Source organism: Rhipicephalus sanguineus, chromosome 3 (assembly GCF_013339695.2).
Source record: "Rhipicephalus sanguineus isolate Rsan-2018 chromosome 3, BIME_Rsan_1.4, whole genome shotgun sequence".
Taxonomy (NCBI): domain Eukaryota; kingdom Metazoa; phylum Arthropoda; class Arachnida; order Ixodida; family Ixodidae; genus Rhipicephalus; species Rhipicephalus sanguineus.
Genome location: NC_051178.1, coordinates 205,935,793 through 205,949,221, shown reverse-complemented (window position 1 = coordinate 205,949,221; position 13,429 = coordinate 205,935,793). Strand labels below are relative to the sequence as shown.

The window sequence follows — 13,429 nt, the reverse complement described above, 5'->3', positions numbered from 1 at the left end:
CTAGCGAAACGGCCGCCAGCGCCCCATGAGCGTGGCACGTAAGTCATGCTGTACATGACATGCGTGTCATGATTTTCATGATAACTTGTGTTAATTATGTTCGTCACACGGTCACGTCGCAAGATACCAATTTCTGTGCATATCAATCTAGCGAAACGGCCGCCAGCGCCCCATGAGCGTCGCACGTAAGTCATGCTGTATATGACATGCGTGTCATGATTTTCATGATAACTTGTGTTATTTATGTTCGTCACACGGTCACATCGCAAGATGCCAATTTTGGTGTACATAAACCTAGCGAAACGGCCGCCAGCGCAGCATGAGCGTAGCATGTAAATCATGCTGTACATGACATTCGTGTCATGATTTTCATGTTATGACTTGTCATTTATGTTCGTCATACAGTCATGTTACTCCATACCAATTTTGGTGCACATTCGATTAATCAAGCGACCAGGAGAGCACGAAGTCGTAGGCGGCTAGATAGATAGATAGATACGGTCAAAGTCGCAGAAGTTCGCTAAGAAATGCTTCGCATTTAAAAGTGTTTTTCTTCGGCGGTCTCATTTCGATGGAGGCGATATGCTGTAGAGGCCCCTGTGCTTAGATTTCAGTGCGCGTTAAAGAATCCCAGGGGGTCGAAATTTCCGAAGTCTTCCACTACGGCGTCTGTCATAATCGTATCGTGGCTTTTGGACCTAAAACCCCTGCAATTATTATTAATAAACCCGAATCTGTTTTAATGTTCATTGTACCCTGTTGACAGTTGCAGCAATGCTAAGAACTTTGTTCTGCATTCTCATGCTGCGGAACTGCGGAACTTGCGATAGTTACGCTATTACGCCCTATTTTACAGAATGTGTTTCTGTAGTTCAGCCAAAAAACGTACCGGCGTACAAAATGGCCGCGAAAACACTGCACGTGCCCGAGACAGGTGAACGCAAGTTATTCCCGAAACCCCGCATGTCTCGGTGTGCGTGCAGCGTGGATTTTCGACGCAAACGGGAGGACCTCACGCCAGATCCCGTGACACTTTCGCCGTCACGGGTGAGCTGTTCTGGTAACGGCGAGGGCGGTCCACCTCGTTTCCCTCTCATCTTCTTTAGAGTGAGGACGGAGAGAGAGACTCGTGTGGAAGAGAGTCTACAGAGGGCGTGAGAGAGCTGTCGGCAGCGCATTGAAGTGATGAAAGACAAGATTAGGTTATGCGGACGACGCTGCCAACAGAATGCTGCCCAACTAAACGAATGGGAAGAAAAGCGGACGCTAAAAGACGCACAGAAGGCTATGCGTGGCTGCTGCGTAGATGGTGGGGCACCTCGTGTATAGTTTGGACGACATCGCTTGGGCCAAGGCTAGGGCGACAGGAAGCGGACAGAACCGAAGAAGGACGGGACGACGACGCAGGACACGCGACGAATGAGGCAGACAGAATGAAAAGCAACGCGATAGAAAAGACGCCGCGAGTGAACGCAAAGCCTGCGCTTCATGTGCGAAAGCCGGAGATGGTTGCTCAATGTCGGCGGCTGCAGCGGACGGACCACGCCCTGTTTGTCAGGTTGCGTCAGTCAGCGGTGCCGCATCTTTTTTATTATATGCGCTCGGAACCCTGTCACTGCAGCGTCGGTCTCTTCCGATCGCGACTTATCGTGCGAGGCGTCACGCTGTGGCACTTCAGGTTTTTCTTTTACTGTTATTGCTGAGACTGTTGTAAAACTAAACCTCCTGTCTTATGCCCAGGAACATTGTTACTTTTTGTAGCCTATATAGCGTAGTAAAATTTGTCGTGATACACGCATTTTTTTTTAATGTGCGCGTGAATATTATCCCATACAGGCACAGTGGTCTAGTGGTTAGGGTGCTCGACCACTGACTCAAAAGTAGCAGGATGGAATCCCTATAATAATAATAATAATCGTTAAGGTTTAACGTCCCAAAACCACGATATAATAATGAGGGACGCCGTAATGGAGTGCTCCGGAAATATTGATCATCTGGTGTTCTTTAACGTGCACCTAAATTTAAGCACACGTGCCTCAAGCATTTTCGCCTCCAGGATCGAATCCCGGCCACGGCGGCCGCATTTCGATGGAGGCGAAATTCTTGAGGCTGGTGTACTTAGATATAGGTGCACGTTAAAGAACACCAGATGATCAATATTTCCGGAGCACTCCATTACGGCGTTCCTCATTATTATATCGTGGTTTTGGGGCGTAACACCCCAACAGATATGATTATTATAAAGTATTATACCATGGCCCTAAATCTCTGTGTCTCGTAGTCGCGCTGCTATGGTTAATTAAAATTTAACACTGGGGTATTACATGCCACAACCACAATTCAATTATAAAGATGCCGTAGTGGCCAATGCCGGGTTAAGTCTGCAATATATCGATTTAAAAAGGAAAGAATGCTTTCGCCATCGAGTCGTCTTAGGCGAATGCATTATTAAGGAACCCTGTGAGTTTTTAACCATTTCAAACTCCCAACACTGGCAGCTGAGGTTTGGACATTACAGTTGTCATTAGCCTCCATTATGCGCGGTCATTAGGTACACGTCCGTGCGAAAACACGTTCTCTGTGCACGCCCATTTAAACTTTCAAAGTGTGCGAGTCACACATGTATCGTTTGCTTCTCGCTGGCTTGTATCCTTTCTTCCTCTGGCATTGGAAGTCGATCTCTCGCATGTGTGTTGTTTAGGATGCGTGCGGCGTCCCCTACAGATTCGCTAGCAAGGCCTTCTTTCTGGGGGGTTCAGTCAGAGCAGATGCGCCCTCACTCGCGCTATACCCGGGTCAGGGACGTCAGTTGTACGCGGGGGTGTAGATTTCCATTACGATTCAATTAGAAGCGTCTGAACTGTTTATTTATTGTTGCGAAAATTAAAGTGCGAATCGTGTCTGCTATACTTCTATGTTACGCTATTCTTGTGTTAGGACGGAGTTAGAAAAAAAATGAACGTATAGTATAAGCGTTCAATCAAAATGAGGCGGTAGCCAAGATAAAGGTGGGTTTCTAGTGCTCTACTGTATTGAAGTAATAATAGAAGAAGCAGAAGCAAATACCAGCTATGAGCGGAATGGCATTACTGAATGTCGCGCTCCTCAAGAAACATTCTATACTTCTTGCATGGCGTTCTTTATTGGGAGTTCTGATCGGCTGGTTGTTTCGGTAACTTTTACGTGTCACAATTTTCCTAAGTATAATTGATACTTTAAGATCGGGCCTTAAAGTAATAATGTCAGAAACACTGCATAACTTGTGCATGCGCTTAGCTAGTATGGAGACCGTTCATCTTCAGTTTCTTCGCACCATGCACCGTTGTCTCTTCATGACACTTCCATTTGTGATTAAGCTTGTTGATAGGGGTTTTTTCTTTATATTCAAATGTACCGTAACGATTCCAAGCGAATACTCAACATTGTCTAAGTGACGACGTGTGCCTTACGAAAAATCATTAGCACCTCAAAGCCAGAAGTCTGACTGTGGCAAAGCCAGAAGTGTTGTCACAGGTGGTGTCTTGTGTTTCTGTACACGGTGGTCGACTTTTTTTATTTTTTGTGACTCGAAGGCTCTTATGCATATGGTGCGTTTTATTTACAGAGTATTTGGTGTTTTAGTTTTGCCCCGCGTTGAAGGCATTCAAAACCTACAGCTGGCGTTTGGACGAACGATACAAAAAGACGAGAACCTGTTCTCACGCGACCCCCATTCTGTGTAGAACGGTCACACCGTGACAGCTTCATTTTTTGCCACAGTACTTTCGCAACGGCTAGCTGTCAGCGGCACGTGATAAATGAGTCTTCTATTTTCCGGGTTGCTATGAATCAGGAACGCTGTACGGGTTGTATATATACGTACGAGCGTTTGCGCCAGTGTGTACCGAGTATGTACACACTCTGATGCACTCTGCTTCTGCTGGGCGCTTAGCTGAGATCCGTATTCCTGTGACACAGAGCGACAGCTTGCCTTTGCTGGCAGCGAAACAGGTCTCCGTGGCAGCGACCTTCTGTCGGCTGATGTATTGCCTTTTCAACCCAGGTAGTTGTCGAATCGTATGCGCGTGTATGAGATGCATATATCCTCGCGCGTATTGAGGAAGCGTACCTGTTGCTGCGCGTAAGGAAGGCCAGGTGGCGCAGGGGCGTAGCCAAGGGGGGGGGGGTTGGGGGGGTTCAAACCCCCCCCGAAATTTTTCAGTTTTGCTTGCGTATATATACACGCACACATACAACACCATGTCATACACCATGAGTAGCCGTTGAAGCGTTAAACCAGTGCCCCTATACGCGACGCGTAGACCCGTTGAATAACAAATACTGCTGCGCACAAAGATCCCGCAACACGACACATTGGTCGCGCAAATCATATCGAACTCGTAAACATGCATTCCGAGCTATTTTTATGAAATACGTCTCGATATATGAAATTAAAAAAAATCTGCAGCGCGAGAAAGTGAGTAAAAAAACACGGTTGATCCCTCCGTCATAGGAATCGGAATAACACGAAAGTAAAGCGTGCCCTTACAGAAGTAACTGAATGCTTACTGTACATTGATATAAGAGAGTTTGCACAATCATAGGCGTGCGCAGAGTTCCCCATTAGGGGGTGCAAAGATCCGTCGCAGCGGCCCCCCACCCTACTAAGTCAACGAATGGGGCAGATTTTGCGCCCCTCCCCCCCTCTTAGGTGGCTAGAAGGGTCAATGTACGGGGCAGATTTTGCGCCCCCCTCTTAGGTGATTAGGGGGGGCGCCCCTCCTGCGCCCCCCCCCCCCCCCCCCCCTGTGCGCACGCCTATGTGCACAATGTATATTGATATCTGGCAGCTAATGGCGCCGTTTAACGTGTATGCACCCACTTTGATGATTGGTGGTTCATCTCCATCCGGACGACTAACGTCCATGTTAAATGATTAAACAAACCCTTGTGGTAGCTGTAGCCTGTAGTAGTTAACGCTGAAAGCGTAATCAGAGAACGAGGTGTGATAGCCAGAAGAGCGTCGCATATTGGACAACTTGGTCGCCATCCCGCGGCATGTTAAAATGTGATTGAACACCACGGCCGGACTACAGAGAAACGCAAAGAGCGTCGTGATGCCCCGGTAGCCCGGCTGCGATTTTTCTCGGGGTGAGCGCGTGAGCATGGAACGCGGCGTTACAGCCAGGTGAGGCAGGCGAGCGTCGCAGAGCTATTTGTGGTTTGTATTAGCGTGATGCTGAGCGAGGCCGACGCTTTTACGACGCTTGGGCAAAGGTGGCCACCTCGCGGTGTGTTAAGGCAGTGACGACATTCAACTTCTATTGAAAACGCGCCGAATGGGACGGACGCATAACGCTTGCAGGTGCTAGTCGCGGAGGCCACAGCAAAGACGAATTACTTTACCTTACCACTCCCAGAGGTCAACACCACCCAGCCGACCGGGAGAGTGGTAGATATAAAAGGCGCGTTCGTAAAGCCTCCAGAGTCTGTGACCGTGGCGCAGTGGGTAGCGTGCCCAGCATATGCTGTTGCGGACCGTGCGGTCGTGGGTTCGATGCCCGTTGACGGTGCCTTTTTTTCTTTGCCATCTGATTGTGTATATTTTTTCAACGTCATTTCCGTGACGGAAATACGTCACTGAAGTCTTGGTGGACCCCGGCATAAAACACTTTCGTGTTAAAATTGAATAATTCGGCGCAAACATGAGCCAATTTCAGCAGCACACTTTAGCGGCGCAACGTGACGCTTGACTAGCTCAGGGAAGTTTCTGTGAGTGTGTCAAGATACCGGCATTTTCTTAACGTAAACTCGAAGAAGAGAGTCACGTAGTGACGTAACTAGGGGGGGGGGGGGCATGGGGGGTACAAGTGCCCCGGGCGCCACTTGGGAGGGGGCGCCGAACCGCCCGACATGCGCTCGGGGACTTCCTGAGGACACAAACGGGGCGCTAGCGCCCCGCGCCTCGTGGGAAGGTCGCCCCTACAGGTTCGAAACCAGTAGGGGCATGCCCCCACACTGTTCCAACACCCCCTTCCTCGCCTTCTCCTCCCCTGGTACCACCCGCGAGGCTAGAGACTCACTTGACTAGTTAAATGGTGCTCCTTTCCTGCAACAAACGAAACACAATCTTCTGGAAGCCTGTGGCTTCTGACATTAAATTTGTCGGCGCTTTGTCCTTTGTCTGCATAAGCAGCACTGCTTTCTTTTCGTCTATTCCAGCGTATCTTCTGTCTTGAAATTGTTCTCGAGGAGGTGAAGGCTTGCGCTATATTCTATAGCCCTTGCATGAGCACGTCTCTGCGCCACGACTTCGGAATGCCTCTCGTTCTCCCCCCCCCCCCCCCCCTTTTTTTCTCATATCGAAGGCAATGAAAAGCAATAAAATAAAAAGGTCGGTGGAAGCCCGTTTCCACATATGCATGATTTTAACCATGAACGTACCTATCCAGGGTCGTAGACAAAACCTTTTTTTTTTTTCTGGGGTTCTGTGTGATCTGGAATGTTTTTGTATGTGTGTGCAATACATACATATACAAAATGTAATATCGGGGCGGTAACCTTCTTCTAGCTTCGCCACGGAACTTATCGCTTGAAATGTTCGTTTTCTTCTGGTTTGGCACAAACCCCCTTGGTTCTTCCACACATAATAACCTAGTGAAAATCAGAAAGGGAAAGTGCTGCCCACGGTCTTGTTGCGTAAGGGTTGCGATCGAGCAGCTCTTTACCAACTCATCAGACATGTCAGCCTCCAAGCTTACGGCCAGCTTTCATAGGCACAAGTCGGGATGAAATAACGAAATGAAAAAAAAAAAAAAAAAACTAAGTATGAGCTTTCCTGCAAGGTTTCTTTCTTGTCTTTCTCAAATCAGAAACTCATTCACAGATTGCTTTCTGCCATCAAACTGCGTCACCCCTCCTCATTTTTATCTGCGTATCGGTACCTTCCCCACGACGTTTTCGCACATCAGCGTGAGTAGGATGGTGTTGACTATAAGGAATGACATCTCCGAAGTAATTTTTGAAAAGACTTCGTGGTGTGGGCATCTTCACACGAAGAGGGAAGTGCCAGGTGTGAACTCACTGTCGCTCACCAAATTAACATTTGCGTTCCTAGTCTGCAGACAGAGTCGCCTTCTCGGAAGTGCTTGCTGCAAACACGTGCGCGGAACTTCGGCTCATTGCCCCTTCTAAGCCAGCTTTATCAGCCATGCGTCGCGATGTTCGTTATCCTTGAAGTAAAACCGTAAATGTGAAATTACACCTTGCTCTTTTTGCACGCGCGGTGCACTAATTGTGTCACACAGCATCACTGAAAACATTGGTTACGCTTTCCAAGCTGTTGTTGTTTCTAGATGCCAATGCACATAAATTGGTTGTGAAACGAGGCTGATTGAAAGGGGAAACTCAAAGAAGAAAACGTGCTCGGGCCGCCGGCTTCCCGTTCTTAAAGCAAGATTCCGTGAAGCAAGGTGGCATCACGTGATCGTGATGTTGTAGCCTGTCGACTGCAGTGCCCGTGTCTCCAGTGGTAGGCCTCGCGCACAATAGCACCAAAGAAACACAGGAAGTAGAACTGTAATGGCAAATCATCATATTACGATCACATTCGTGCCATTATTACTGTGAACTGAACTTTTAACAAGCGAGATAATTGCTAAAAACTGAAGGATATATACATGTACTAACGCCCCTACACGTTTCTTGTAGTTTATCGTAGTGATCACAAACACAGCCCGGCCGTGATTTGCCCAGAGCTATTCATCTTGATATCTTTCTCATTCGTTTCGTTTTGTTATTTTGCTTCTGCCGGTGAGCGCGGTGGCAATAACAGCAGCCAGGTGCATGTAGTTTGACCCCAGTGATGTTGACGTAGTTTATACGAGCGAGCCTCGCAGCAATCTTGCGTCGGATTTCACACGTGTTCTGCCGCTCTCCCGCAGAGAACTGTGGGGCTTCGATGGTTTTGATCTCATGGTACATTTCTCCTCACTGGTGCCCCCCCTCCTGCTATAGGATGCGTGCTGCATCGCACGGGCGGATTGAGTGGCCCTGCATGGGCCTGCTCTGCCACGGCTCTCTTCATGACATGGTGCCTCTGCTCGAGTTCTCAAAAAAAAAAAAAAAAGACACTATTAATTAAAACGAAAAATTAAATACGCGAGAACATAAGCAGTGTTTGGCAATCGGACGCCTCGCATGCCGTCGACGAAAACGACGCTTCGCTTTTTGTCGGTTGGAGCCAGGCTTTGTACGCAGACAGACCTGCCGCCGCCGCTGCAAGAGCACGGGCGATCATTGTAGACTCACTGAAATGCAATCCTGCTTCCATGTTGAGATCTTCGCTGCGAGGTTTTTAGTGTGCAACCACATCTATCGCGGCAATCATGAATGCCGCGGCTTCACTGCACCGCGGCCAAGCAGCGGCCAATTGCACGCGTGGTGACGTGTGATGGAGCTTTCTTACTCGCTGAGATCAATCAGATTCGTGACGACATTGCTTCAGCACTGAGTCTGGGGCGAGAGAAGTTAAGTAAGAAATATTCGGTCTTATCTTATTGCCTTATCTCCACTAATAACATATCTTTTCATACCCAACCTGCACGCATTCTTCAATGCCCCTGCTCATTCCACCTCAACTTCACATTTCTCGTTAGCGTACCTTTAAGGTTCCTAACCGACTGCGCGTATCGGACGCCCAAGCAGCAAAGTTACACCAGAAGAGGTTCTATAACGCTCATGTTATACCCACTACCTCGGGGGAGAAACCGGATCACGAACATCGACTTCACTGTCGGCTTCAGTGAGGCGGTTAGCTACAATGACGCTTCATTTTCTGCTAATATAGCTCAAGATTTTGCGTTTGATGTTTCATGTGTAAACAGGTTATGGGGGCTACATTAGATGGTATCGGCGTCATCTGGTCGATATAGACTCTGGGTGAGGCACAAAACACTCGCAGAAAAGGCTAATGTTTCAAGCGGATGACGTTTGCCATTTGAAATAACTTTCCCCTATCTCATATATGGGTCATTTATGAAGGCGCTTTGGCGCCGCGATTCCAACAACATATATGTACCTCCAAAATGACTAAAATCTGGACGACGATTTTGAAATATAGAGTTTTTTTTTATGGTTAGGTATCAACACATGTTAACCGCAGGGGTTCCCTCAAGAAGAAAATGCTTTATACAAGTCATCCCTGTGTAGCTCATGACCGCACTTATTAAGATAAAAATAATTTAAAAAAAGAAACATGCGATGAAGACAGTCCCGTGCGGGCCGCTGTTCGCTAGCGAGAGGTTCGCGGGCCGCGTGTTTAAGAGCCTTGGTCTAGACTGTAGCCGACGGTGGAAATGTGTGACCTGAGAACGACAGCTCCTTTCTTAATGCGCGTGCGCCATATGTCAAATATAAAGAACGCATTTTTCTTGGCAACCATTGTCCGCAATCAAAATAAGCACCGGCGCCGCAAAAGGCAATAATATATGCGACAACAGGGTTTGCCGGGACGAATTTTTGAATGCATCATTAGCGTTGATTAAAAAAATGTAGGCATAGTATGAAGATTTTATGTACGCAGTAAATAATTTTGAACAATACATTTGATCGTGACGCAGCCAAAAATGATAAAAACTGTTTACATGCCTACTTCGTCGATCTTTTTTTTGTGGTTGTGTGTAATTTACGAAGTTTTCGTGCAAAGCGAGAAGACAACAGGACAGCGGGAAGGTCCATTTCTTCTTTCACATTTTTCCTAACCTTGTGGACTTCTGGTGTGTCTTGCGATGAGTGGATGTGCAAGACTGCTTTAGTCCAGTGCAGTGAACAATCAATGAAGAAACCGCTCATTCACTTGCCCAGAACACCCAGATGGCTTTTTCTTGCACATAATAATAATAATAATAATAATAATAATAATAATAATAATAATAATAATAATAATAATAATAATAATAATAATAATAATAATGATGATAATGATGATAATGATGATAATGATGATAATAATAATAATAATAATAATATTATTATTATTATTATTATTATTATTATTATTATTATTATTATTATTATTATTATTATTATTATTATTATATTAATAATCGCTATAATTACCATCATGAAGAGGCGCCGTCCTATCTAGTTACGCCACTGGGTTCACGAAATATCGGCCGGCATCAATGCAACAAGCGGTGGACGGAATACGCTGCGGAAAGTGACAATATACGTATATAGCCTGTGCTCTTGGTGACGTATACTTAAAGGGAACTGCACATTTCGTTGTCTTACATTTATCTTTTCCCCCCTCTTCGTCTTTCGCGGATGGTTTCTCCATCAACTTGGCGCCTCCAGTTCGTTGGCCGACAATCTTCAGAAATCTTTATGGCGCTGTCAAAAACAACAAGGAGCCGACAATATACGCGAGTGTGACATCTTTGCGAGTTGCTAGGAGGCCGGAGGCTACGCGATCGTAAGCTTAAAAAAATAAAGGAAAGTTGGTAGAGGGGAGCACCCCGGCAAATGCGTTCTGGTCCTGTCTGGCATAACAGGATTATGACAGAGTGCGCCATGATAGCGAGCAGGACGCGCTGGTGGTGGCGGGTGTCTGTTGTACGTCTGAGCGATGTGCGTGTCTCTCTGAGCGACACGGCGCAGTCTAGACGTCGGGATCCGTGAATCATTTAGATGCACTCTATACATGCGGGCTAACAAAAATAATAGTAATAAACCAATGGAAAGCTGGAGCCAGGTATTTTATGCCCTGAGGTTCACTGACCTCGCATTCTAGACCCAATTACATCAGTAATTGTTAAGTGACAGAACACCTAACATTCAGTGAGCCAGCAGAGGCTTATTACCTCTAAACAAAACGTGCCCATATATTGTTTTTTCAACAATTCCGCACATTATAGTAAAAGCAATTAGAATAAATTGTTCAAGTATTAGTTTAGGCAGTCAGTCAAGAACTTTATTCATCGGTCCTGAGGAGTTTAGGCCGCCGGGGGATCCAGGGGGGACACCCTAGCAGCCGCTACCGTAGGCGACGCCCGAGTCGGGGCGGGAACGTGATGGCGTTCCGCCAGTTCTAGGGCCCTCTGGAAATATTATTTTTATGTTACGTTTCAAACGCTTTGAACTTACTGTTCAAGTCAACCAGTTCGTAGATTGTTGTGGTCAACGGAATCGGCTACCGTGATGCTCAAAACTTAAGGAATTCATATGCCTGCGCCAGGACAGCTGCGCATGCGCAGAGGCAACATTGTTAGTTGAAATCGTTGCGTAAATGATGCTATGGATGTGCTACATTAAGTGCGATTACTTCTAAACGCTCACACGTTGTTTTCTTTATTTGCAGGTGATATCCTCCTGTGACCCCAAACAGAGTTATGAGTTGGTGAGTTTCGAGACGTGCTGTCTCTCTACACTACTTCTTGAATTTAGAAGTAAACCTAGCCATGGTTGTTGCTGTTGTGTGCAGTCGAATCGATGCCATCTGCTGATGACACTATAATTATGTGAATGCGAGTGAGAAAACCTTACGTGCTTATAGTCGCGGTTTTCTAACTGAAATTAAAAAGATTTCGTTGCATTACAATAGCGAAGGCTACTTTTTTGCATGGTGTAGTTATAGTCCAAAATTATAACAACATAATAGGACGGAATATCACGCGTTCAGGAAGTCAATCTAAGAAAAAGCTGAAGAGATTAAATAATCTCTCGGAGCATTGCGATATATAGGCGATATTTTGTTTTCGGCATGTGAGCGTCATCATCTCAGGCCGTGATACGATTTCTTAACATTGTGAGTTGAGGCTGCTACTTTTGGTTATGATCACCGGACACGTCTATGCAACAATCACACATGCGAAATGTGTTAGAAAGCTTGGCTCCCAATAGGCACAGGCTTGCAGACATCCCTCCAACGCATACGTTTGGTCTAGGTATAATTCTAGAAAAAAATAATGCGTTGAATGTACTGATGTAAGAAAGTGCTGTGTGCAACCAATCTCCCTCTTTTCACCTTGCAAGGCTATCGTTTCACACAGTCGGGAGAAATGTTTACCGGTGCCTTAACTGTCGCTCTCTACAAGGAAACTACTATATCTGTCTTGTGTATATGTCGTTTCTTCTTGGAAATAAATGCCTCGAGAGCGGTAGTGAAATGCTGCTTTGATTCTTGGAACGTTTTTTGCGACTTAGCATCCCATATAAATAAATAAATAAATAAATAAATAAATAAATAAATAAATAAATAAATAAATAAATAAATAAATCACACCGCGTGTGCACAACAGGCACTAGGCTAACACCGTTCCCTGTTTTATGATTTCTTCATTTCTTTTGCTAAATAACAACAAAGCAATGTCTTCGGCTTTTTATGTCGTGTTGGGATTGCTACAGGACGCTTTCGTCGCCGAACTCCACCGTGCATAATAATAGTAATTGTTGGTGTTTAATGTCTCAAGACCACGATTTGATTATGAGGGACGCAGTAGTGGACGGCTCCGGAAATTTCGACCACCTGGGGTTCTTTAACGTGAACCTAAATCTAAGTACACGGGACTCAAGCATTTTCGCCTACATCGCAAATGCGGCCGCCGAGACCGGCATTCGATTCCGCGATTGTCGAGTCAGCAGTCGAGCACCGTAACCACTAGACCATCGTGGCGGGTATGTTGTACATATTAAAAGGTAAAGAAAAGAAAAATTTGTCAGGACTGTCTCTGTTCGTCGCCCATTATCACTAGAAGTATCGCACAGACACAACAGCGCTAATACGATAACTCGCAGAGGGCGTATCTGCGCAGGGCCATAAAATGGGAACAGTCCACGTTAAATAGACGATGTGAATTTCATGCTCAGAGGCAGGCTGAACTTTTTAGTCATTCTGTAGGCGTCTTCCGCGTCAGAGTAAACCGTTCTTCCACTGGGAAAGTTAGTGGTCGTAAGCCTCAGTGGTGGGGAAAAATATGTTAATCCCACCAGCGCGGGCAGTGGCCTTCAGGGGCGAGAGTCGCTGCGAAGGAGCCAGTGTGACACACAGAACGCGATGTCGAAAAGTGAACTGAACAGCAAGGAGAGAAATGCTCCTCCCCAGAGGAAGAAAAGTAATGGGGCGGCGTGGGAATCGGATGCCGGCGGACGACACGCGTTTTCGACGGCGGTCTGTGGACGCTGCGGAGAGGACTCCGTAATAACAAAACAGCGGTCTATGGGGTGTTCCTGCCGTGTCCTTGCGGCATCGGCGGCGAGCGTCTGCTACAAAGTGTCTTTCGTTCGTAACTCAAGACGAAACGAAGTGTACGCCCAGGGAAGCAAGGAGACTGGGAGGGGACAGAGGATCCGAGATGTGCGGTAGATAAGAGCGCGCGGCCCGTCGACCACGCCGCTGCGATGAAGCTCCTGGTTTGCCGCGTGCTCTTAAAAAAAAAAAAAGCGTTAAAAA

At 46.5% G+C, this 13,429-nt stretch overlaps 1 protein-coding gene across 1 annotated transcript in view; it reads left to right on the top strand.

Annotated features, from left to right (window-relative positions):
• The window catches only part of LOC119388152 (tensin-1), a 267,512-nt gene that overhangs the window by 189,347 nt on the left and 64,736 nt on the right, over nt 1-13,429 (top strand). The window contains exon 5 of the mRNA XM_037655803.2: nt 11,339-11,377. Within this exon, the coding sequence (XP_037511731.1) occupies nt 11,339-11,377 (39 nt within the window). The remainder of the gene's footprint in view (nt 1-11,338; nt 11,378-13,429) is intronic.